At 33.1% G+C, this 26,657-nt stretch overlaps 3 protein-coding genes across 3 annotated transcripts; 2 read left to right on the forward strand and 1 right to left on the reverse strand.

Moving 5' to 3' along the window:
• Positions 1-2,837: 2,837 nt before the first annotated feature.
• LOC145613580 (putative germin-like protein 2-1) lies at positions 2,838-4,008 on the forward strand. Its single transcript, XM_081668685.1, has 2 exons — positions 2,838-3,008; positions 3,431-4,008. Exons 1-2 carry the CDS (start codon positions 2,879-2,881, stop codon positions 4,006-4,008), a joined length of 708 nt encoding a protein of 235 aa, XP_081524811.1. The 5' UTR covers positions 2,838-2,878.
• Positions 4,009-5,441: 1,433 nt separating this feature from the next.
• On the forward strand, positions 5,442-6,693 carry LOC145614885 (uncharacterized). The gene has a single exon (XM_081669959.1). It carries the CDS (start codon positions 5,653-5,655, stop codon positions 6,499-6,501), a length of 849 nt encoding a protein of 282 aa, XP_081526085.1. The 5' UTR covers positions 5,442-5,652; the 3' UTR covers positions 6,502-6,693.
• A 2,186-nt stretch (positions 6,694-8,879) lies between these two features.
• LOC145614440 (low-temperature-induced cysteine proteinase-like) lies at positions 8,880-13,742 on the reverse strand. The gene is made up of 5 exons (XM_081669498.1): positions 13,207-13,742; positions 11,801-12,036; positions 10,529-10,669; positions 10,006-10,437; positions 8,880-9,440 (listed from the first exon to the last, which is right to left on the reverse strand). The coding sequence occupies exons 1-5, from the start codon at positions 13,619-13,621 to the stop codon at positions 9,384-9,386; spliced, it is 1,281 nt and encodes a 426-aa protein (XP_081525624.1). The 5' UTR covers positions 13,622-13,742; the 3' UTR covers positions 8,880-9,383.
• Positions 13,743-26,657: the final 12,915 nt, after the last annotated feature.

Below are 26,657 nucleotides of genomic sequence, written 5' to 3' on the forward strand. Positions count from 1 at the left end.
CTAGCTAGCAAAAAGGGCTAAAATTCTAAAAACAATACTAGCTAGCAAGTAGCAACTATATATACAAACGACATAAACTTAATCGTCCATAATCAAAGTCATTACACATGAACTAAGTACTATTGGCTTTGAAATCATCCACGGTACAATATATTGTACAAATGGTTGTATAATGCGCAATATAATAACCAGATTGATAAAACTTGTTATTTTATTTTTATAGAATGTCGGGTTGTATAATAGAAATTGCTCAGATGAAGGCTATTTGTGGTATGCGTCTATGTTCTTCCACTATTTTTATAGTGCAACTAAGCACATTTTGCAACTTATGAATAGTAATTGTCATGTAATTGACTTATTGCAACTAGATGAGAGTGGCAATGGTACATTTTCAATTGAACTGGCATCCATGCATGTCCAATTATATAAAAAATCTAACAAACTCTAAAATGCAAAGTTAAGGTGGGAAATTAAACAACGTGACTAATATAATTTCCTAACCACGAATCTAAGTTATATAGTGTACAAAATTTCTGTAAGGTTACTATCAGTAGCCTGGACAATTGTCAATATATGTAACTATCGAACTCGTGAGGGTATTAATTAGTCCTGGAAACAGGCCAGGTCCTGAACTTTAATTTACATAAAACAATAATAGAGCATTTATTGACACATTAGACTTATTCATGCACCATCGTAATATAATTAACCAACTATAATTATATGCGTTTGTTAGATGGTATTTAGATTACTACGAGTAATAATTATCGAAAAGTCTTAAGGAATGGTACACAAAACTTGAGATTGAATTTATATAAACCATCTATTCATTATAATTTTACCTTTTCTACAATACGGAGTACCGAGTAAAACCAAAAAAAAAAAAAAAAAAATGCTTATGCAAAATGAAGAAAAGGTTGATGATACATTCAACACAAACTTTAATTTATCTTCCCCCGATTGACCGATTGTGACATTATATATGTAATTACAAACTATAGAAAAGACAGGTAATAATATTTTCAAATTGATTTGCCCTCAAAATTCCACATAAAAGTGGTCATACACGTACAATTTCACTCATTTTTAGTTCACATAGAGCTCATCCCAAGTATGCAAGAAATAACATTAATTGTATCGTGTACATCACACACCTGATTGTATGATAGAAATTACAGTCTAGCAGACTAGCACCGCTAAGATAAAAATAATTAATAATACCAATAACTATAAAAAAAAAATAAAAAAGCATATAGATCGAAGTGTAAGGCTAGAGAAAGGCAAGAAATGCTTCTAAGCTCCACTATTGCTAATATTTGCTATAGTGCAACTTAGTGAGCACACTATATTGGCACCTTAGTGAATGTCATGTTACTGCAACTACAGGAGTGGCAATGTATGTCTAATTGACAATTGTCCAAACTATTGATAGTAACCTTACATGGACATCAATCTTTAATTAGGTGAGAGATTTGTTTGACTCACGTTATTGTTTGATTTCTCACCTTTATTTTAATTTGCATCTCAAATTATCTTGGATAGTTATATTGAATTGAAGTGGTTATTTACTCGTGATGAAATTAACTAGCCTTGGAGACGACAACGGTGTTACGGACAATATCAATTGGCCTGGTTAAGAAATTAACATATTATTTTATTTTGTTAGATCAATCTTATACATATGTATATAATTACAGAGTTATCATTTGAATTCCATCTCATTCAAATTTTCACAATCTTTTAAGTGTGGCTTTCTTCACTTTCAAAAAATAAATCTAGTGGGGCCGATGCCGCATTCACGCATTAAGCCTAAATTTTAATCTAGTCCAGATTTGACACTAGTCCGATCTGATTCGAATTAGAAAAATATAACCGAGCCGAATTCGAGAAAAGATTACTCTAGCTAGCTTAATCAAAGTATATATAGTAGGATTCGACTTAGAATCTGAATTATCTAATCCAACTCCGACTTATATATGTACTCAATATTATTATTTTTAATAATTCAATTATGGTTTTATAGGTCTTTGACATTGATTTATTCCTCTACACTTGCTTGTCCCATTAATTAGTTATTCCCTCTTACACTCATATTCAATTCATAAACTACACCTGGCCTATATATTTCATGCATATATATTTGGCTATTGGCTATACTATAGCTAGTATGATACTATGATGTAATAGTTTTATTTTCTTCCCTACGTGAAATATTAAAAATTCTTCAAAAAAAAGTTTGATTAATATTTTGCTAGATAGACTTAATTATTCATCGATCGATCAAGGTCTTAACTTACTTATTATATGAGGTTTTAATCCATCTTATTTACAATTTACCTATTCTTATTGCAAATCAAACTTTATCATGTTCTTAACCTTATCTTGGGGGAGGGGGGCATTTTATTGCAAATGGCCTGGTTAATAAGCTAAATTGGTTTGGAGTAGAAGAATATAATTATGATGAACAAATCGAATTGAACACAAGCACAGTCATTCAATAAGAAAATTTTTCAATTTAAGTATAGTGTTATATTGTATATCGTTCATGCAATATTATGAATTTTCTAAGAAGTTCATGCAGATTAATATCATTACTATTAATATTATTACGTACTTCTTTTGTTAAAAAATCTACACTTGCCTAGCTAATACAGTCATTCCTAATTAGCTAACGATACTGTAGATGATAAGATTGTCAACCATAAATTACTTTTTTCATCAAAATCAACAGAAAAGTATGACTATTAGCTTTTACTTATTGCAATCTCAGCTATAAATACCCCCCATATACTACCAATACTACAAAAAAATCTCAATTTTCAAGTATTAATTAGATACATTGGATTATAAAGCCTTTTAATTTGCTCATTACATTATTATGTCAAAATTTGGCATGACTACGTTGTACGTAGCCCTTGCTACGAGTTTTATGTTTTACGTCGCCATTGCATCCGATCCTACACCTCTCCAAGATTTTTGTATAGGTGTAAATAACGCTCATTCAGCAGGTCCGACCTCTATGGCTTACTTGTTAATCAATTTTTAGATTACTTAGTTTATAATTCTAAAGTGCGTACCTTCTCATATGCACGCATGCATATGCCTAGGGGTAGGTGTATGGTGCACCAATGAGTGTTTTTTCGTTCATTTAATCAGTTTTGCTTATTTAATTTCTCCAAATGAGCAAAGCAAATAAAATGATAAAATATATATATATATATATATATATATATATATATATATATATATATATATATATATATATATATATATATATATATATATATATATATATATATATATATATATATATATACACACCATGGATACTCCTAGTTTTGAATGTAACTGAAATATAAGAGTGGGTGTTGTTAATTTGTTACGCTATGTTATTTGTTAGTGACATTTTTTTATGATCAACATTTTGCAGTGGTCGTCAATGGAAAGCTTTGCAAGAACCCTAAGCACGTAACTATAAACGATTTCTTATTCAAAGGGTTTAACATTCGCGGAGACACAAACAACACTGATGGTGCAAATGCAACACTAATCGACATTAATCTATTCCCCGGTGTTAACACACAAGGGGTGTCCTTGGCACGGGTAGACTTTGCACCCTTTGGCCTAAACACCCCTCACTGGCATCCTCGTGGCTCGGAGATTTTTGCCGTGGTGGAGGGGTCATTGTATGCCGGTTTTGTGACAAGTGATAACAAGTTATATGACACGATACTTAAGAAAGGTGATATGATTGTTTTCCCTCAAGGCCTAATACATTTCCAAATTAATATTAGGAAGACAGATGCTTTGGCTGTTGCTTCATTTGGAAGCCAAAATCCAGGTCGAGTTAACGTTGCTAAGGGTGTGTTTGGGACTACCCCGCGAATTTTAGAAGATGTCCTTACCAAGGCGTATCAGGTGGATAGGAAGGTGGTAGAGCAGCTTCGTGCCCAATTTTTTAATGAAATCATGCCAATCAACACCGCGAAATTGATTACTACATACTAATTAATCATGTACTGTATGTCTGTATGTGTAGTGTACGTGGTCATGAACCAGGGTGCAGTGGTTTATTTTTGTTCTATATATTATGTATGAAGCTAAGTACTGTACTGACGCTTTATGCCTTTATTGTAGTGTAGTTGTGGTTGTAAGCTAAGTTTACGTTTACCACTGTTTAAATTTAAGTTCGTTATTATGTTTAACTTTAATTCTATAGTTGTAATTTGTAAGGTTGTATGTAACGATATTTGCAGTAAATAAATTTTACATGTTATAATTAGTATGGAGAGAATATAATTATCATTAGGGTATAATTAGAAAGGGCTTATTTGTAACCTGTACTATATTTGATGGGACCTTACAACTTTGACTAAAATAAATGCACATAGAAGTCATTAAGTGTATTGTCCAGAGTTGGGCCAATGATTATGTTATTGGGCTTTAAATTGTCATTTTGAGTGGGAGTTGCAGCTTGGAAATACCATATTTTTTTGGGCTGTTTCCGTTGCTGGGCTGACAGTTCTCTTCATATAATTTTGCTGCCCAAAATTTCCACTGCACTAGTTTGTGGAAATACATTTCCAATTAGCTTTGTTTTCATTTTTTAACATGAGATACCCATGTCGATATGCTTGAGCAGGCACGAGCTCGTTGCTGGCTCAGCATTGTAACTTTGTAAGATATGCCTATCAGCCTGTGGGTTGTGGTCTTGTGGAACGTGTATCGGTGTATGTATATCATACTCTAAATTTGGCATGAACAAAATAGGTAGGCCTTTTTTGATGTTTAGAAATCTTAAAGGCGTTTGTTGGTATGGCATATGAGCACAATAGGTGTGACTTTTCCTTGACTCGTTCCAAACTCGACTAGCTAGGACATCGTAAGTGGGTTTGCATGACCCAACGCTATTATTGATGATTTATCTCTAGACATGTTTATAAAATTATAAACACATAGCTCCTATACCTAAATTCTTGATTACATATTCACTTTCTATAATACTCATTGAGTTATTATTATTAACTATCTCTCCAACTTACAAATGTGAGGTAAAGGGTGAAATCTCATCAAATTTATTCGAAATTTTTTTTTAAAATCTCCCCTTCTAATGTTCTAAGATGGACTTTCTACTCACCATAAGTCACCCAACTCAAAATTTAACTTTCATTGTTTTGATTCGAATCAAATTTTGATCTTATCGAATATCGACCCATTTGCCACCTCGTCCCTACATGGCTACACATTCAATCTTCACTTCACTTCACTTCACTTCTTGAGTACGATTTTTCAAAGCAAGAACTTATCAATTATCATCCATCTCAAATAGCACGTGCCACACAACAAAACCAAACCCAAAAGATTATCCAATCTCTCACGTGTAACCCCCCAAAACCACATCCAAAATCCCTAAAAAATCCACAATACCTCCCCAAAATTCCACCACCCAAACTCTCCTCTCACTCCCCTTTCACCCTCAATCAATCCCAGAAAACACAACCACCATTTTCATCATCTTCTTCTTCTCCCTCATCCACAAAACACACAATAATGCCAATCATTTTTCTCTCTCCTCTCCTCCCTTCCTCACTCTCTCTCCTCTAACCCAAATCTACAAAACCCACCTCCCATTTTCTCTCTCCTCCTCCATTAATGGCGCTCCCTCAATTCCTCCATTACTCCACCTCCCTTAAACCCTCCTTAAACCCATCCCCCATTTCCCTCCCTTCAACCCCTCTCTGTCTCACTCATCACCGTCGTAAACACCTCCGCTTCAGCTTCCAATGTTCCGCATCCTCCTCCTCTTCCCAACCCCAGAACAACCCACCATCTCCCAACCCAACCCCACAAAACGACGTCGTTGAACTCCCCATCTTCCCCCTCCCACTCGTCCTCTTCCCCGGCTCAATCCTCCCCTTACAAATCTTCGAGTTCCGATACCGAATCATGATGAACACCCTCCTCCAAACCGACCTCCGATTCGGGGTTATCTTCTCCGACACGCTAGCTTCCTCCTCCTCCGCCACCTCCGTCGGTTGCGTCGGCGAAGTCGTCAAGCACGAGCGTCTCGCCGATGATCGCTTCTTCCTAATCTGTAAAGGGCAAGAACGATTCCGAATCAACAAGATCGTACGGTCCAAACCCTACCTCGTGGCAGCCGTTGATTGGCTGGAGGATAAGCCCTCCTCCGATGGGTCCCACGAAGATTTGGAGAGCCTTGCCAAGGATGTGGAGAGTTACATGAGGGATGTGATTCGATTGAGCAATCGATTGAATGGGAAAGAGGAGAAGGAAATTGGGGATTTGAGGAGGAATTTGTTTCCGACACCGTTTTCGTTCTTCGTTGGGAGTACGTTTGAAGGGGCTCCCCGTGAGCAGCAGGCGTTGCTTGAGCTGGAGGATACCGCGGCGAGGTTGAGGAGGGAGAAGGAGACGTTGAGGAATACTTTGAACTATTTGAGTGCTGCTTCTGCTGTTAAGGATGTGTTTCCGTCTTCTTGATTATATTGAGGGAGAATCAATGAGAATGAGAATGAGAATGAGAATGAGAATGAGAATGAGAATGAGAGAAGGTTTGTGAATAGATAGGTAACTTTTAATATTTTTTTTTTGGAATGAAGGAATGAATGAATGTATTGGTATAAAGGTTGTAAATGATTGTTATTTGTGTTAATGGGAATATATTTTTATGAAGTAGTTAGTTGTTGTGTTGTTTTGTGTTGTTTTGTGTTCTTGAATGAGTGACAATGAGCTTGCTTTTTATGTGATACAACATGTTTAGTCACCCGGAATCATGGAATAAGTCAATTGTGCCAAGTCTGTTGTAGACAATATACCCGTTGTATACAAGACCTACCGCACTGATTACATCATTTGTGGGAGAATGGTTGTGAATCTTTTATGTGTGAGGGTTGTTTGACTCCATTGTGGAAAAATAGCTAGTTAGCAATGTCTTGGAATTGAATTGTGAATTTGGTTCATTAAGTATTTAGGCTAGCATTCGGAACCTAGAGCACGAAAGGGAAGGGAATGGAAATGAAGGAGAGTACTTTTCTCTGGTTTGTTCTGCTGGAATTGATGGAATTTCTTTACTTGGTTAGCTAATTGTAGAGAAATTGTAAGGAAATCGGCAAATTAATGTTATATTTACCTTCTCTTAGTTTGAATTCTGCTTATTTGGGAGTTATAGAGAGTATTGTAAGTAATCTTTCCTGCCACATTTGATCCTTTCTAATGTCAAGATTGATTTCCTTCCAGAGTGTAGGAAGTAAAATTGCCGTACCAAATCATCTACATTTCATTGCTTTATCATGGATAGTTTGCTGTTGTTTCTGCAACCTCTCATGATAGAGGTTTAATTAGGCAAATGGACATTCTCAAAATTGTTCTAGTGACAGGAAGTTGTCTATGACCCAGACCTCGGGGGTTGGGGGGAGTTTGGTGGGATTGTGTGTGCATGTGAATAGGTCATGGTAGTGTAGGCGGTGTAGCATTCTGGCGATATTTATAGCAGGCTATAAACTCCCCTGCAGGTTGTTTGCAAGCTTGAGCCTGCATTGCTTTGTGGTGTACTCCATATGGAATTATTCCTATCTGCTACCTTCTGCTGATATCAAGTTTTAAGTATCCTAAGGGAAGGCTTAGAGGATGTTTAATAGCTATCTTCTGCTCATTTTCTTCTACTTTTTTGTATCCTTGTTGTTTCGGTATATGTTTTTAAGACGTCATTTGCAACAATATCTGTGACTGAAGCAATGGTGTGTAAATTATATGCATATTTAAGGAATCCTAATGGAGAGATTTGATGGTTACCTTTTGAATATTTTTTTCAATTGTTGTGTTACTTGGATACTGTGTTCTGTCTGTAAAGGTTGCCCATCTTATCTTTTTAGTAGAGTCTGGTGTCCTCTTTGTCAATTCCACCTTCTAGCAATGAACATACTTGAGTGGCATAGTTACCTCAATTTCGAAAAAAATATCAATGCAGGTGATGGTTAGATTATATGACTACTGCATTGCTATAACTAATTGATAGAAACAGCTCAGTTTCCTGCAAATTTTCTGATTTACCTGAGAAGCAATGGCAGTTCCTCCTATTATGGCATGGGCATGCTGCATGTACGCCTCTGACTTGTCATTGCATGTACAAATCAAGTATTGAATAGTCTCATGGAGTAACGGTCTTCAACTTCAGAATCAGTTTACAAGAACTGCCACATCTGTGTTTGAACTTTGTAACTGCTCAAGTGCTTCAAGATGTATATAGAGATAAGTGAGTATTTATCAGTTGTCCCAACTGGGAATTGTTGAAGAACATTTTCACTGTATTTCTATGACACGAAGTTGGTTATTTGAGATATCATTAGTTGTGGTATATGAACACTGATGCTTGGCTATTTAATAATTCGATATTCAGGCACAGAATTGTTCAAAGTTGAGTTGCACCACAAGAACTTGCTTGATTCTGGTTCTTGTTTGCATGATTTGTGGTCTTTGCTGCTGTGCAATTACTTAAATTAGAGGTCACTGAGATGGGCAATTTGCTCTAGAAGTCACTCAAGTCAGAGACTCTTTAGATTTAGGTGTCACATTGTCTTAAAAGTCTCAACTCTTCAGGAAATGCAGCAAACAGAATCATAAACACGAATTTGTTAGCAGTCTTAGCACCCAAATCTAAAATTTTTGAAGACTAATATTGATTCAAGTTTGGTTACCATATACATCTCTGTTGTAAGGCGTGCTTATATCCAAAAACCTATCATATTTTTGGGGATCGACTACTGATTATATCCGAAAACCTATCGTATTTTTGGGGATCGATTACTGATTATTTTTTTAAAACAAGAACTGCGATAATATTAATTAATTAAAGCCGGAGCTTGATAAACATCAACTGCCCTCATTATGTTACAGATTTTTAACTGCTTTCCTCATCATTCAGGGCTCCGGTTTTATTAATAAAAAACACAATGTTCCCAAGGATGTTTGAGCCCTGACCCTGTTTACAACCATAGCAAGGCAAATACCAGTATATTACATAAACTCACGAAAATCTGTCGGACCTTAATAACACTGCTGTAAGAGTAGAAAAGCTTCTTCAGCAGAACACTATGATATTAACAAGGCACATACTGCAAAATCATCACCTCTACTCTCCTTCAGCATAAACGATATCAAACTGTATCTATTTTCCACCATGTACAACAGTACAAAGATGCGCAATATCGAATATACTGCATGAATTCCTCTATATAGCATGGGGAGCTTCATCTACCTTGCCCCCCTATTGTCGAACTGTGAAAAAGAATACGTACAAGCATCCAAGAATAGTCTCACAAACACCAAGTAACTGAATACAAGGGGACTTCAAACTGCCAGATTCTTCACAAGCTGCTCTGTTTGCTGTTAAATGGTTTCGCTAAAGTAATATTTCCTGTTTGCTGCAAGATCAAAAATCGTGAGTTGTGTTAGTATTACCAATGTAAACACATCATCAACCACATCACAGAACCATACAATTCAAAAAGTAAACAATTGCAAAAGCAATTGTAATAGAATTTGCTATTAAGTCATAGCACACAAGTGACACAACCAAGTTAGCATGATAAAATCACAAAACTCAAAAGGACAGCCAATTGCGAGAGCACACAGCATGATATTCAAACATGTGTTAGAAAACATTCTTAGATATGAAAAAACTAAACCCACCAGGCAAAAAGTTGTATTAAACTGTCTCTAAATAACTTATTGGGAGATCGGTGACTATTTTTTACCTTTTAGGGATGATCTTTACTGTCTTGGTGTTTGAGAGTTAAAAGTGAGACCCTCTTAGTTAATCTTAACACAATTTGTTTAAATTTCTTGTCTAACTAAAAAGTGAGAGCCATCGTGTCTAAACACAATTTTACACACATGAACAATGGATGATCTTTTCTTTCCTGCTATTTCAATTACCCCCCAGCTGTCAATTAAACATTTGCTAAAAAGAATGAACTAGGTACTAACCTTGAGACAAAGATTTCTTTGTGTATCACATACTGGATAATCATGAGGACAACAGTGGATATGATCTTTGCAGCATACTGCAGAATTTAACTCGCAGCATTTCCAAGTTGTGCATATACCAAGAAAACTCCGTGCACAACAGCAAGTCTGACCTGCTGGACAAGATGTGAACAAACTACATCTAGTAGGTCCGGGAGGTGGTGGTGGTGGTGGATTAGGGCTTGTTTTTGTGGGATATGATGGCATTTCATTGATGCCACAAATTCCACTTCTATCTCCACTGTTCCGCTGCATGTGTACAAAGCCATTCATACCCCAAGAAGTTCCCCATGAATTTTTAACTATCCAGTAATCAACTCCATTCTCTGAACCATAACCAACAATCAGAACAGCATGATCTACAGAGGTGGAACATGGGCCAGAAAAGATTCCCTAAAAATATAAACAAGTAAAATCTTCATGTCAAAACACAAAAGTTCTTTGTATCAGAAAAGCCAAGAGGTCCAAGAGTGAAGAAATTAACCTTAGAGTATAACTGGAATGCTCTCTCACTGCCACATATGCCAACACTTACTGGTTGAGCGGCTACAGCTTTTAGAAGTTCTTTCTCATTATTAGGAGGGACATCAGCATAACCATCAATAGTTACCACATGTCTCGCAAGCTGTAATATTAAAAACAAAGATTTCTTTGAGTTCTATTCCTCAAAAAGTCAGCAACTATGAGAACAAAAGACAAGCTGAAACAGGAAGCATTAGATCAACTAAAGGGTTTGTTTGGTTTCTCTCTTATTTTCCACAAAGGTAAAGGAGTGTTTTTGAATTGTGAATGCAGGTAGTTATATACTCAAACTCGTACGTGTCCCAAGTGTTGAACTTCTTATTTTGCAAAACACTTCTTTCTTAGCAGTCCAAATGAAGAGTCAAGTGTCCATACAGCCACACTCATGTCTGAGTGTTGAAGATCCATGTTGGACTCTCAAGTGCATAAGCCAATATGAAGTGTACAAGATTGACAAAATGAAGTGATGACATTAATTAAAGAAGCAAAGTTCTTGAGTATAGATTATAGAACGACAATTACACCCTATCACCTATGCAGGCCAGATTAGAAGAATTAAACTCTTGCTGCAATAATTGTTTTTGCATCATGCGGTTATGCCAATAGTCTAACAGACGCCATATAGTTGTCCCAAACTGTCAAGTGGGCATACAAATGGAAAATATAGCAGGACAAAGGAATGGATCAGGATGAATTTTTCACAGTAGCTGTCATTGCATCAATTATGGAGCATGATTTTAGTTCTCATTGCTCAGAATGCTCACCAGGCTAAAATGTCATTAAACTAAATAAGACACCCACAGATGAGAAAGGAGTTTACTCTCTTAGCTTCATCCACTTTAATTAAGAGAGCAGCACAATCCTACATTGGTTAAAACTATCAATTTCCAGCATCAAATATTGGGGTGGAGCTAAGAATCAGTTGTATTTAGAGCTTAGACAAGAAAGTTCCATCTCTCTTCCGATAAGACTGTACTAACAATGCAAGTGACTCAATGAAAACAACTGTTTTCTGTACTGTTCTGTGTACGAGCTAACCTAACTCAGCAATGATATTATGTTTATAACAAAGGAAGACTTCAAAGATTTTCAAACGATCAGGAAAAAAAAATCTCCTAAGCTCTACAATACTAAATGTTAGCAGAATTTTTTCTCCATACTTGAGGTGTGGTTAGTATGATAGCGTAAACAAAAATATATTCAAAAGATAAAAACCCATGGAAAGGTGTCTTACCTTGTTCCTATTGCAAGATTTTTGTTTAGCCTGGTATGGGTAGTCTTTCTCAGTGTCAATACCATGATTATCTATAACAAACTGGTAAGCATAGTCCATGAGCCCTCCATCACAGCCTTCATTGTAACTTCTATCACAGTCAATTAACTCCTGCTCAGAAAGGCTAACAAGAGAGCCTGTGACGATCTTGTTTACACCTTCAATTGCCCCTGTGGCTGAGAAAGCCCAGCAAGCACCTGAAAAACAAACCAGTACTCATTAAAAGAAAAGAAGGGTCTGTTTCATAAGCATGCTTCACTACTTCCTCAAAGAACTTGGAAAGAATAATCTTATTAAAAAAATAAAAATAAAAAATAGAACCTGAGCTGTTTCAAATTATTAGCAATCAACAACATCAGTATTATTTACTAAAAAACCAAAAAACATAATCAGTATTGTCTCAATGCTTCTAAGAAGGCTTTCAGCTTATCAGATATCTGCAACCTTACCCTTACACTTACAGTTAAAAGGTCTATTACAGTAGGCTATTGATCTGAAAGCAATGGCAGTAGGAGTAGGCTTCTTCACAATTATAAATATGTACATCCAGTTCAATTAGCCATTTTAATTGGGAATTGTTAAACAGCACCCTCAATTCTCCAGTTAACGTCGCAATATAAAAGTTATTTTACGAACATACCATTAATTGACCAACCTCTCTAAACTACTATCACCACCACCACCTCCTCCTCCCATTTACATACAAATCACCATCACCATTGTCACAGTTTAAAATGCAGGCGTTACCCGGCAAAATAAGGGCGTCGTTTAGCTTTTCACTTTTAATTTGGTACATTATGATCCAACAAATATTAAATATTTCAGCTCCATTGGAACTGGAAAGTAATAGGCCATCCGCCATCGTCACAGTTTATTTCATTTGAAACCTACTATTAGTAGTCTTAAAATTGCAAGAAGGAATTACCCAAGTCATGTCTCTTTTCAATTTAAACAAGATTGGATGTCATTGTCCAAAGCATCATTGGTTCATTGTTCTAATACATTATAATTCAGAAAGATGAAATCCTAAACAAAGGGGAGAGTTAGCTGAAGACCAATTATCTCCCATCTATCAATCAAATCAACCCAAAATTCTCAATCAATAACCAACAAGGCAACAGCCATAAAAACTTTCTTTAGAATGCTAATTTCCAATGTTCACTCAACATAACCCACAATTTCTTAAAATAAAAATTAAAATAAAGAACCACAATAACAATATAACATAAACACAGAACAACCCAATAAACTAGAGGGGAAAAAAATCACAATTTCAGAAAAACCCTTAATAATAGCCTAAACATTCAATTTAATTCACAAAAATACTAAAACCCTCAAAAAATTAATGAAAAATAAACAAAACATACCACAATTTCCTTGATCCTTGACATTAGTAACAGCACCTTGATTCCTCCAATCAACAGAATCAGGAATACCCAAATCAGGCAACTGAACAGGATTTTCACTATGCTTCAACCTGATGAAATCATTAGCAGAACTAGAAAGCCCAAGCTTAGAACTTCTAAATTCATGGTGGGTTAAATCAGCATAAGCATTCAGAGCAAGGGTATAAGTGGAATTTCCCAAGCTGTTATGGTAGTTGACAAATTCCAAATTATCTTCAAAAATTTTGAGCCTGTATTGTCTTTCTTGCTCAGATGGGTATGTTTTGCCATGTTCTTTGCACCATGAATCAAAAAGATCAGAGCTTGATTCAGAAAAATGAAGGTGGGATAAATACAGGGTGAATATTAGTAGCAATAGTAGAGAAAGTTTGCTCATTTTTTGGATTGGGAAATGATCAAATGATTGAAGAGTAAGAATGAATAAGCAAATGAGAAAATGACCATATATTAGGGTGAATTTAGATTGGTGTGAAAAACAAGTTGATTGGTATGTTTAGTTCTTTGGTGTTACAATTACAGCCAGAAAGTTGGAGTAGTTCCCAATTATATGCATGAACCTCGTGGTTCTATCTTGTTCTTTTCTCTTCCTTATCATTGTTGTCAATTTGTCATAAGCTCATTACTATGTGGATTTGTTGGGCACAAATTGCAAGGGAAATAGCCTATATTGGTAATAGTTTGAGTTATTAATGACTTAAATAATGTCGGTTGTTATTCACGATTTTAATCAAATTTTGTTGCCTCATAATATTGTTAAAACAAAAATAATTTCTCTTTATGCATTGATTCAAAAAAAATTCCTACATGGACGGTACTTTATGAATTTGTTTATAAATTGGTGCATGATGAGAGTTTGTTTTTGTTTCAACATTATTGAAGGAAATTGCTCTTGTTAATCATGATTTGGGATGCATTAAAGTGATATAGATTTTAATTTTTTAATTAAATAATTCCACTTAAAAATGAAAAGGGGAAAAAGGCGAGGTAATTAATGTGGTGTTTAGAGATAGCATGATTGTAACACCCCAATAATTCTCTCTTTAAACCTCTGAGGACCCTAAACAATATTCAAGAGAATTACTGGCGTGCTACCGCCACGTGTTCAAACGTTAAGGCTTTATCAGAAAATAGCAGCGGAAAAACTAAATCAGTTATAAATAAGTTTCAAAACCAACGAATGAAACCAAATTAAGTCATACAACTTGGAACCATTAAGGCCCTTATTCAAAACCCAATAAAAGTAGTAAGTGATTAAATTCAGTGTTCAAATAAATTCAAACCCAAAAGAAATAGTGTCGAATAAAATCGAATTAAAATAAATTCAAACTTGCAAAAGAAATAAAATGAAACAACCAACTCTCTACTCAAGATCCCACAACCCTGATGAATGCTGCATGTGTAAGAACCTGTGGTAATTCTGCTCCCCAATATTACAAGTGTAAAAATTGGATCGTCACAGGGTCATTGAAAGGCGAAGGCCATGACCAAAGAAAGACACACAAAGCACGCAATCAGCAAAGCTGAGTACATACAAGCTGCAAAATAAATTAAGAATTCCATAACATGCTACTAATAATCAATCATTAAATTATAGACTCAACACACGACTCAACTATTTATATTACTAAGACTCCATTAATTAATAATAGGTAAATCATTATTTTTATTCATTGGATTACGCAATAGACAAGGTTGTCCAACCCATGCTCCATTTGGAACATCAATGTAATCCCCCGTATTTTTAAATATATTAGTAATGAAATTATATTTTATTCATAATATTTATTTGTATTTTTTTTTCGGATTTAATTTCAAAAGTTTCAAATTATTTTTGGGTTTGATGAACGATTTTATTACAAAGAACTTTTTATGAACCTTTCTTCACTAATTTATATCCAGCAAACAAACCAAACCCACTTTCTTTTCTTAATTGGCCCATTAATTTTATGAGGCCCAATCTTAAAACTAACCCTACACCACTCTCTCTCCTATAAATACCCCATACATCCCCAAAATTTCCCACACAAAAAGGTTAGTCTTATTTTCATCCTCCTTTGTTTCATTATTTTGCTTAATGTTATTTTAATTGTTTTGGGTTTTGATTTTAGTATAAAGATTATATTTTTAGTATTAAATTATATTTTAATGGTATAAAGATTATAAATTTCAGATTATATTTATGTTATAAATTTCATATTTTATGAATTATAAACCTAGGGTTTCAATTTATTGAAAATCATGATTTTAGGGTTTTTATGAACAATTGATTTAGGGCTTTTATAGTAATGATGTTTTGAAATTTTGGTGATTATATTACTAATTAGTTTCCAGATTATTTTGAGCACGTAAATTCGTATTTTAATGTTTAGATTTCGGTTCGTTAATATTAATCCCGTTTTAATCCCGATCAGGTTCTGAACTCATCCGATTTTGACAAAAAAGTAGTGTTTTCCATGTGGAAACGATGTTTTAAGAAAGACTCACTACCTTTGGTAGTGAGCACCACCCTCTCGTGGCCAAATTCTGCCTCTAAATATGATTTTCGGGCAGTTTTTCATTTTTAACGAAGTTTTTTATTTTTAAAATTTTATCCTTGAGTTTGATTAATAAAATTAATTATTTTTAAAGTTAATTAAGCATATAAATATATGTTTTATTTATTTTAATAAGTTTTTCATCATATTATATTGTTGGAAATTACTTGGGATAGTAATATTAATTGTTGGTTGTTTTCTAGGAAGTGATTATTCCCTAGGAGAATTTTAAGTGATTAAAAGTGGCTCAAAAGGATTGTTTGTATGAGGTACGTACATGTCTACTTCGTTATAAGTAGTATCATGTTTAGGTACCAAAAGGAAAGAACTTAGTTTCATGATTAGAGAACACTTGGATGAAAATTGTTTGGTTATACATTTAATTAATTCATGTGCTTATGTTTATGAGACATGTTTTGGTGAATTGATTATGTTTGTATGGAATTATGGATGCAAACATGTTGAATTATATTGGATTAATTATTTGTATGGAATGTTGATACAAACATATTTTATTGGATTGGTTTGTTAACCACATTTGGATTATTAAAGGATTGGAATTTAATGGTTTAAATGGAATGAATTTATTAATTATTACCTTATATTATTATTGTATAATTGGATATTCATATGCTTGAGTGTATGTATATATGATTGACGTATATAATTTTATGATATGATCTGATTTAATTGTCTTGCTACTATTGTTATATTGAATGATTGTGTTATATTTCTGGGTTTTTTTTAATGTTATTGCTATAGGGAGTATTGTTCTTGAGGTTTTAGGATTATTAATGCAGAGTATTATTTTTGGGTTGAGATATGATTATATTTGGGTTATTAGTATGTGTTTTAAGAGTTGAGACATTATGAATCGAATTGTTATGTTATTTGGGAACATGTGCCAATATTGAGATATTATAAATTAATTTGTGAATGGTTATTTGATCAATGTGTGAGATCAAAAGGTTGAGAATTATTTATTTTGTTATGGGTTTGAGGCTCGGCGTTATAGACCTTAGTCCTTGGCATGTTGGTAATGAGATAATGATCATGAGTTAAGAATGAGGTACAATCTTTATTATTTATTTTTCTATGGTCCCCTACAGTGGGAATTGACCCGTATGTGGTCTGGTTCAAGGTGTTTTCTAGTTATTGGGAGTATTCAAGTTTTTATACTTGTTGGTTTTATTCGAATTACCCATGTCCAAGGCTAGGTATAGAACAATGAGCATGGCACACTTACGGGATAGAGAGTTGAGTAAAGGTTTGTATTATTATTCGAGGTTGAGTTGATAAAGGTTATTTTCAGAGTACAATGTGTTATGTAGTTTTGAACTACATTATTTAATTAAGCTAGTAATGTTGATTATCCTAGACTAACTTTGTGAGAATGGAGTCGCGCCCATTCTTGCATCGCGCTAAACTTTTATTTCAAATGGTCATTTGAGACCTGGATTGGACAACCTGGTCTATTGCTTACTCCAAACTAAATTAAATTTATTAAATTGAATATGATGAGTCAAGTGTTTGGAATTGGTTAGTAAGTATGTTGAGTCAATTGAATTGTCTAAGTGTGGAGACTTGATTAATGAATTCGTGTTGTATATTTAATTACTTTAATTAATTGAGCATGCTAGGTTTGGTATGTTGTAGCTTGTATGTACTCAGCTTTGCTGATTGCGTGCTTTTGTGTGTGTTTTCTTTTGGTCATGGCCTTCGCCTTTCAATGACCCTGTGATGATCCAATTATTACACTTGTATTATTGGGGAGCAGTATTGCACAGGTTAGCTTGATGATGTGAAGTTAAGGGATTTGACAAACGCATTGTCAAGGGATTGGTGTGATTGAGAGTATTCGATTCTTGTGTTGAACTTATTTATGCTTTGCTATTTCGTTTATGTTTTGGATTTTTAATATTGGTTTGGTTTTAAATAAGGGCCTTATATGGTTCCAATTTGTAAGCTTTGACTTATTCGTTTTCTAAATTGTGTTATTTTAAATACTTAAGTTTGATTTTTCCGCTGCGATACTTTGATAAAGCCTTAACGTTTTAACACGTGGCGGTAACATGTCAATGGTTCTCCACTATTTTATTTAAAGTAAGTGGTTTGAAAAAGGGAGAATTATTCGGGTGTTACAAAGTGGTATCAGAGCCAGGTTCGATTTAATTACCACTAAAATTAATTTAAAGTTTTTAGGCGCCTAACGTTTTAAATCTAATGAGTTTATTCGACTACCTTATTTAAAGTTAACTTAGATTTTCAAAAATTATTCTATTCTAATATATTTATTTCGGCATTTAATAAAAAAAGTTTATTTATTTGTTTTATATATTTTCAAAGTATTTTTGTTATTTTGAAATAAAATGAATTTAATTATTTATTTTTATTCCTAACTTGTGTGCTTATTTTGCTTATCGGTGAGATTTGGGTAGCATTAGAAAGGGCGTATAGAATAGATTATTTATTTCTTTATGCATTGTAATTAATTACTTAATGCTTTTATATTGTATGAAGTGATCATGCAAGTTATTTAATTGTGTATGTTCATGTAATGGTGCAAACTTGAGTGATCACTTAGTATCATGTTTAAGGATTAAAGCATGTCATATGGAATGGAATGGAATGAGATTCTTTGTGTAATGTGAAATGTTTAAATGATTTAATTTATTTGTGTGAAGCATGTAATTATGTGTCTACTAATGTGTGTTAATTTAATGATGTTATGCACTTGATGCATGAATTTTGGTGGAATTGAATCAAGGGAATTATTTTATTTAATTTTCGTGTGCGTAGGAATGATTAAAAATAAATAATCATTTCCTTTGAAAGTGACTTATTAGGGGCGATTGTGTGGCCGTGTCCACCTTTCTACCTTAATATATATATTTGATGATTATGAATGTGATTTATTAAGCAAGTGGAGTTCTTTCGCGCTGATGTCGTCCTAAGAGTGTGGTACATTTCTAGGCAGAGAAGGAGGATGGCTAACAACGATGCTTTAGCAGCTGCTATTAGGACTAGTTGAACCAAATTCGATTGACTTGCTTATTAGTTTGCCTACTAGTGAGGTTGTGAGGTGCACCAAGATACATAAGGGTTTACCTTTGAGGATTGGAGAGACTGATTTTCCATCTGATCTTATAGAATTTGAGTTGGATGACCTTGATGTCATTTTGGGAATAGATTGGTTAGCCACTTATAAGCTAATATAAGATTGATTGTGAGATAAAGAATGTTTACTTAAGGAGTTCTTTGGGGGAGATTGTGTATTACAGACGTTTTGGGAAACCAAATGGTATTGGGATTATTTCTGCGTTAAAGTTGTCAAAACTTGTACGTAAGGGGCATCCTTTGTTCTTTTGTTGTGTGCAAGACTTGGAAATGAGTAGTAAGTGAATGTGGAAGATGTGCCAATTGTGAATGAGTTTTGGATGTATTTTGTGAAGAAGAAATATGGGAGCATGAGATTGTGGATCGATTATAGAGAGTTGAAATAATGTCACAATAAAGAATAAGTACCCACTACCCAAGATCGATGATTTGTTTGATCAATTGAAGGGAGCTAGTGTGTTTTTCAAGATTGATTTACGTTCGGGGTATCATCAATTAAGAGTGGCTGATAAGGATATACCTAAGACTGCTTTTAGGATTAGATATGGGCACTACGAGTTTACAGTTTTGTCTTTTGAGTTGACCAATGCACTTGCAATTTTTATAGACTTGATGAATCGAGTATTCCATGAACAAGTTTGTAGTTGTTTTTATTGATGATATTTTGGTATACTCGAAAAGTGAGGAAAACATGAGCCATTGGGAGGCCGAGGATGATATGAGAAAGAGATAACCTAAGTTGTTTAATGAGGTGAGTTACGAGGGCGTAACTCTTGTTCTTTAAGGGGGGTAGAATGCGTATAATTTCGCGTTTTTTTTTACCCTATTTTATGCTATTTTATGGTGTTTTCATGCTTTTCATAGCGATTTTATTTGTTTACGCATCTAGTGAAGTGCGTAAATTGGAATGGTGATAAAGTATTAGTGTCGATATTATGACACAATTGGGATATAATTTTGAAATTTTTGAAATGGCTTTATGCAAAAGTTTTGCAATTTAAGGGATTTTGTGCTAAGTTTCGGGACGAAACTTCTTTTAAGAGGGGTAGATTGTAATCCCCCGTATTTTTAAATATATTAGTAATGAAATTATATTTTATTCATAATATTTATTTGTATTTTTTTTTCGGATTTAATTTCAAAAGTTTCAAATTATTTTTGGGTTTGATGAACGATTTTATTACAAAGAACTTTTTATGAACCTTTCTTCACTAATTTATATCCAGCAAACAAACCAAACCCACTTTCTTTTCTTAATTGACCCATTAATTTTATGAGGCCCAATCTTAAAACTAACCCTACACCACTCTCTCTCCTATAAATACCCCATACATCCCCAAAATTTCCCACACAAAAAGGTTAGTCTTATTTTCATCCTCCTTTGTTTCATTATTTTGCTTAATGTTATTTTAATTGTTTTGGGTTTTGATTTTAGTATAAAGATTATATTTTTAGTATTAAATTATATTTTAATGGTATAAAGATTATAAATTTCAGATTATATTTATGTTATAAATTTCATATTTTATGAATTATAAACCTAGGGTTTCAATTTATTGAAAATCATGATTTTAGGGTTTTTATGAACAATTGATTTAGGGCTTTTATAGTAATGATGTTTTGAAATTTTGGTGATTATATTACTAATTAGTTTCCAGATTATTTTGAGCACGTAAATTCGTATTTTAATGTTTAGATTTCGGTTCGTTAATATTAATCCCGTTTTAATCCCGATCAGGTTCTGAACTCATCCGATTTTGACAAAAAAGTAGTGTTTTCCATGTGGAAACGATGTTTTAAGAAAGACTCACTACCTTTGGTAGTGAGCACCACCCTCTCGTGGCCAAATTCTGCCTCTAAATATGATTTTCGGGCAGTTTTTCATTTTTAACGAAGTTTTTTATTTTTAAAATTTTATCCTTGAGTTTGATTAATAAAATTAATTATTTTTAAAGTTAATTAAGCATATAAATATATGTTTTATTTATTTTAATAAGTTTTTCATCATATTATATTGTTGGAAATTACTTGGGATAGTAATATTAATTGTTGGTTGTTTTCTAGGAAGTGATTATTCCCTAGGAGAATTTTAAGTGATTAAAAGTGGCTCAAAAGGATTGTTTGTATGAGGTACGTACATGTCTACTTCGTTATAAGTAGTATCATGTTTAGGTACCAAAAGGAAAGAACTTAGTTTCATGATTAGAGAACACTTGGATGAAAATTGTTTGGTTATACATTTAATTAATTCATGTGCTTATGTTTATGAGACATGTTTTGGTGAATTGATTATGTTTGTATGGAATTATGGATGCAAACATGTTGAATTATATTGGATTAATTATTTGTATGGAATGTTGATACAAACATATTTTATTGGATTGGTTTGTTAACCACATTTGGATTATTAAAGGATTGGAATTTAATGGTTTAAATGGAATGAATTTATTAATTATTACCTTATATTATTATTGTATAATTGGATATTCATATGCTTGAGTGTATGTATATATGATTGACGTATATAATTTTATGATATGATCTGATTTAATTGTCTTGCTACTATTGTTATATTGAATGATTGTGTTATATTTCTGGGTTTTTTTTAATGTTATTGCTATAGGGAGTATTGTTCTTGAGGTTTTAGGATTATTAATGCAGAGTATTATTTTTGGGTTGAGATATGATTATATTTGGGTTATTAGTATGTGTTTTAAGAGTTGAGACATTATGAATCGAATTGTTATGTTATTTGGGAACATGTGCCAATATTGAGATATTATAAATTAATTTGTGAATGGTTATTTGATCAATGTGTGAGATCAAAAGGTTGAGAATTATTTATTTTGTTATGGGTTTGAGGCTCGGCGTTATAGACCTTAGTCCTTGGCATGTTGGTAATGAGATAATGATCATGAGTTAAGAATGAGGTACAATCTTTATTATTTATTTTTCTATGGTCCCCTACAGTGGGAATTGACCCGTATGTGGTCTGGTTCAAGGTGTTTTCTAGTTATTGGGAGTATTCAAGTTTTTATACTTGTTGGTTTTATTCGAATTACCCATGTCCAAGGCTAGGTATAGAACAATGAGCATGGCACACTTACGGGATAGAGAGTTGAGTAAAGGTTTGTATTATTATTCGAGGTTGAGTTGATAAAGGTTATTTTCAGAGTACAATGTGTTATGTAGTTTTGAACTACATTATTTAATTAAGCTAGTAATGTTGATTATCCTAGACTAACTTTGTGAGAATGGAGTCGCGCCCATTCTTGCATCGCGCTAAACTTTTATTTCAAATGGTCATTTGAGACCTGGATTGGACAACCTGGTCTATTGCTTACTCCAAACTAAATTAAATTTATTAAATTGAATATGATGAGTCAAGTGTTTGGAATTGGTTAGTAAGTATGTTGAGTCAATTGAATTGTCTAAGTGTGGAGACTTGATTAATGAATTCGTGTTGTATATTTAATTACTTTAATTAATTGAGCATGCTAGGTTTGGTATGTTGTAGCTTGTATGTACTCAGCTTTGCTGATTGCGTGCTTTTGTGTGTGTTTTCTTTTGGTCATGGCCTTCGCCTTTCAATGACCCTGTGATGATCCAATTATTACACTTGTATTATTGGGGAGCAGTATTGCACAGGTTAGCTTGATGATGTGAAGTTAAGGGATTTGACAAACGCATTGTCAAGGGATTGGTGTGATTGAGAGTATTCGATTCTTGTGTTGAACTTATTTATGCTTTGCTATTTCGTTTATGTTTTGGATTTTTAATATTGGTTTGGTTTTAAATAAGGGCCTTATATGGTTCCAATTTGTAAGCTTTGACTTATTCGTTTTCTAAATTGTGTTATTTTAAATACTTAAGTTTGATTTTTCCGCTGCGATACTTTGATAAAGCCTTAACGTTTTAACACGTGGCGGTAACATGTCAATGGTTCTCCACTATTTTATTTAAAGTAAGTGGTTTGAAAAAGGGAGAATTATTCGGGTGTTACAAAGTGGTATCAGAGCCAGGTTCGATTTAATTACCACTAAAATTAATTTAAAGTTTTTAGGCGCCTAACGTTTTAAATCTAATGAGTTTATTCGACTACCTTATTTAAAGTTAACTTAGATTTTCAAAAATTATTCTATTCTAATATATTTATTTCGGCATTTAATAAAAAAAGTTTATTTATTTGTTTTATATATTTTCAAAGTATTTTTGTTATTTTGAAATAAAATGAATTTAATTATTTATTTTTATTCCTAACTTGTGTGCTTATTTTGCTTATCGGTGAGATTTGGGTAGCATTAGAAAGGGCGTATAGAATAGATTATTTATTTCTTTATGCATTGTAATTAATTACTTAATGCTTTTATATTGTATGAAGTGATCATGCAAGTTATTTAATTGTGTATGTTCATGTAATGGTGCAAACTTGAGTGATCACTTAGTATCATGTTTAAGGATTAAAGCATGTCATATGGAATGGAATGGAATGAGATTCTTTGTGTAATGTGAAATGTTTAAATGATTTAATTTATTTGTGTGAAGCATGTAATTATGTGTCTACTAATGTGTGTTAATTTAATGATGTTATGCACTTGATGCATGAATTTTGGTGGAATTGAATCAAGGGAATTATTTTATTTAATTTTCGTGTGCGTAGGAATGATTAAAAATAAATAATCATTTCCTTTGAAAGTGACTTATTAGGGGCGATTGTGTGGCCGTGTCCACCTTTCTACCTTAATATATATATTTGATGATTATGAATGTGATTTATTAAGCAAGTGGAGTTCTTTCGCGCTGATGTCGTCCTAAGAGTGTGGTACATTTCTAGGCAGAGAAGGAGGATGGCTAACAACGATGCTTTAGCAGCTGCTATTAGGACTAGTTGAACCAAATTCGATTGACTTGCTTATTAGTTTGCCTACTAGTGAGGTTGTGAGGTGCACCAAGATACATAAGGGTTTACCTTTGAGGATTGGAGAGACTGATTTTCCATCTGATCTTATAGAATTTGAGTTGGATGACCTTGATGTCATTTTGGGAATAGATTGGTTAGCCACTTATAAGCTAATATAAGATTGATTGTGAGATAAAGAATGTTTACTTAAGGAGTTCTTTGGGGGAGATTGTGTATTACAGACGTTTTGGGAAACCAAATGGTATTGGGATTATTTCTGCGTTAAAGTTGTCAAAACTTGTACGTAAGGGGCATCCTTTGTTCTTTTGTTGTGTGCAAGACTTGGAAATGAGTAGTAAGTGAATGTGGAAGATGTGCCAATTGTGAATGAGTTTTGGATGTATTTTGTGAAGAAGAAATATGGGAGCATGAGATTGTGGATCGATTATAGAGAGTTGAAATAATGTCACAATAAAGAATAAGTACCCACTACCCAAGATCGATGATTTGTTTGATCAATTGAAGGGAGCTAGTGTGTTTTTCAAGATTGATTTACGTTCGGGGTATCATCAATTAAGAGTGGCTGATAAGGATATACCTAAGACTGCTTTTAGGATTAGATATGGGCACTACGAGTTTACAGTTTTGTCTTTTGAGTTGACCAATGCACTTGCAATTTTTATAGACTTGATGAATCGAGTATTCCATGAACAAGTTTGTAGTTGTTTTTATTGATGATATTTTGGTATACTCGAAAAGTGAGGAAAACATGAGCCATTGGGAGGCCGAGGATGATATGAGAAAGAGATAACCTAAGTTGTTTAATGAGGTGAGTTACGAGGGCGTAACTCTTGTTCTTTAAGGGGGGTAGAATGCGTATAATTTCGCGTTTTTTTTTACCCTATTTTATGCTATTTTATGGTGTTTTCATGCTTTTCATAGCGATTTTATTTGTTTACGCATCTAGTGAAGTGCGTAAATTGGAATGGTGATAAAGTATTAGTGTCGATATTATGACACAATTGGGATATAATTTTGAAATTTTTGAAATGGCTTTATGCAAAAGTTTTGCAATTTAAGGGATTTTGTGCTAAGTTTCGGGACGAAACTTCTTTTAAGAGGGGTAGATTGTAATCCCCCGTATTTTTAAATATATTAGTAATGAAATTATATTTTATTCATAATATTTATTTGTATTTTTTTTTCGGATTTAATTTCAAAAGTTTCAAATTATTTTTGGGTTTGATGAACGATTTTATTACAAAGAACTTTTTATGAACCTTTCTTCACTAATTTATATCCAGCAAACAAACCAAACCCACTTTCTTTTCTTAATTGACCCATTAATTTTATGAGGCCCAATCTTAAAACTAACCCTACACCACTCTCTCTCCTATAAATACCCCATACATCCCCAAAATTTCCCACACAAAAAGGTTAGTCTTATTTTCATCCTCCTTTGTTTCATTATTTTGCTTAATGTTATTTTAATTGTTTTGGGTTTTGATTTTAGTATAAAGATTATATTTTTAGTATTAAATTATATTTTAATGGTATAAAGATTATAAATTTCAGATTATATTTATGTTATAAATTTCATATTTTATGAATTATAAACCTAGGGTTTCAATTTATTGAAAATCATGATTTTAGGGTTTTTATGAACAATTGATTTAGGGCTTTTATAGTAATGATGTTTTGAAATTTTGGTGATTATATTACTAATTAGTTTCCAGATTATTTTGAGCACGTAAATTCGTATTTTAATGTTTAGATTTCGGTTCGTTAATATTAATCCCGTTTTAATCCCGATCAGGTTCTGAACTCATCCGATTTTGACAAAAAAGTAGTGTTTTCCATGTGGAAACGATGTTTTAAGAAAGACTCACTACCTTTGGTAGTGAGCACCACCCTCTCGTGGCCAAATTCTGCCTCTAAATATGATTTTCGGGCAGTTTTTCATTTTTAACGAAGTTTTTTATTTTTAAAATTTTATCCTTGAGTTTGATTAATAAAATTAATTATTTTTAAAGTTAATTAAGCATATAAATATATGTTTTATTTATTTTAATAAGTTTTTCATCATATTATATTGTTGGAAATTACTTGGGATAGTAATATTAATTGTTGGTTGTTTTCTAGGAAGTGATTATTCCCTAGGAGAATTTTAAGTGATTAAAAGTGGCTCAAAAGGATTGTTTGTATGAGGTACGTACATGTCTACTTCGTTATAAGTAGTATCATGTTTAGGTACCAAAAGGAAAGAACTTAGTTTCATGATTAGAGAACACTTGGATGAAAATTGTTTGGTTATACATTTAATTAATTCATGTGCTTATGTTTATGAGACATGTTTTGGTGAATTGATTATGTTTGTATGGAATTATGGATGCAAACATGTTGAATTATATTGGATTAATTATTTGTATGGAATGTTGATACAAACATATTTTATTGGATTGGTTTGTTAACCACATTTGGATTATTAAAGGATTGGAATTTAATGGTTTAAATGGAATGAATTTATTAATTATTACCTTATATTATTATTGTATAATTGGATATTCATATGCTTGAGTGTATGTATATATGATTGACGTATATAATTTTATGATATGATCTGATTTAATTGTCTTGCTACTATTGTTATATTGAATGATTGTGTTATATTTCTGGGTTTTTTTTAATGTTATTGCTATAGGGAGTATTGTTCTTGAGGTTTTAGGATTATTAATGCAGAGTATTATTTTTGGGTTGAGATATGATTATATTTGGGTTATTAGTATGTGTTTTAAGAGTTGAGACATTATGAATCGAATTGTTATGTTATTTGGGAACATGTGCCAATATTGAGATATTAT

The sequence above is a fragment of the Chenopodium album genome, chromosome 25, assembly GCF_948465745.1.
Source record: "Chenopodium album chromosome 25, dcCheAlbu1.1, whole genome shotgun sequence".
Taxonomy (NCBI): Eukaryota; Viridiplantae; Streptophyta; class Magnoliopsida; order Caryophyllales; family Amaranthaceae; genus Chenopodium; species Chenopodium album.

Coding starts and splice junctions, on each gene's coding strand:
- LOC145614885 (XM_081669959.1), top strand. CDS start 5,653: ATGGCGCTCCCTCAATTCCTCCATTACTCCACCTCCCTTAAACCCTCC.
- LOC145613580 (XM_081668685.1), top strand. CDS start 2,879: ATGTCAAAATTTGGCATGACTACGTTGTACGTAGCCCTTGCTACGAGT. Junction 3,009..3,430: donor AAATAACGCTCATTCAGCAG/GTCCGACCTCTA, acceptor AACATTTTGCAG/TGGTCGTCAATGGAAAGCTT.
- LOC145614440 (XM_081669498.1), bottom strand. CDS start 13,621: ATGAGCAAACTTTCTCTACTATTGCTACTAATATTCACCCTGTATTTA. Junction 12,037..13,206: donor CAAGGATCAAGGAAATTGTG/GTATGTTTTGTT, acceptor TTTGTTTTTCAG/GTGCTTGCTGGGCTTTCTCA. Junction 9,441..10,005: donor AAAGAAATCTTTGTCTCAAG/GTTAGTACCTAG, acceptor TTGATCTTGCAG/CAAACAGGAAATATTACTTT.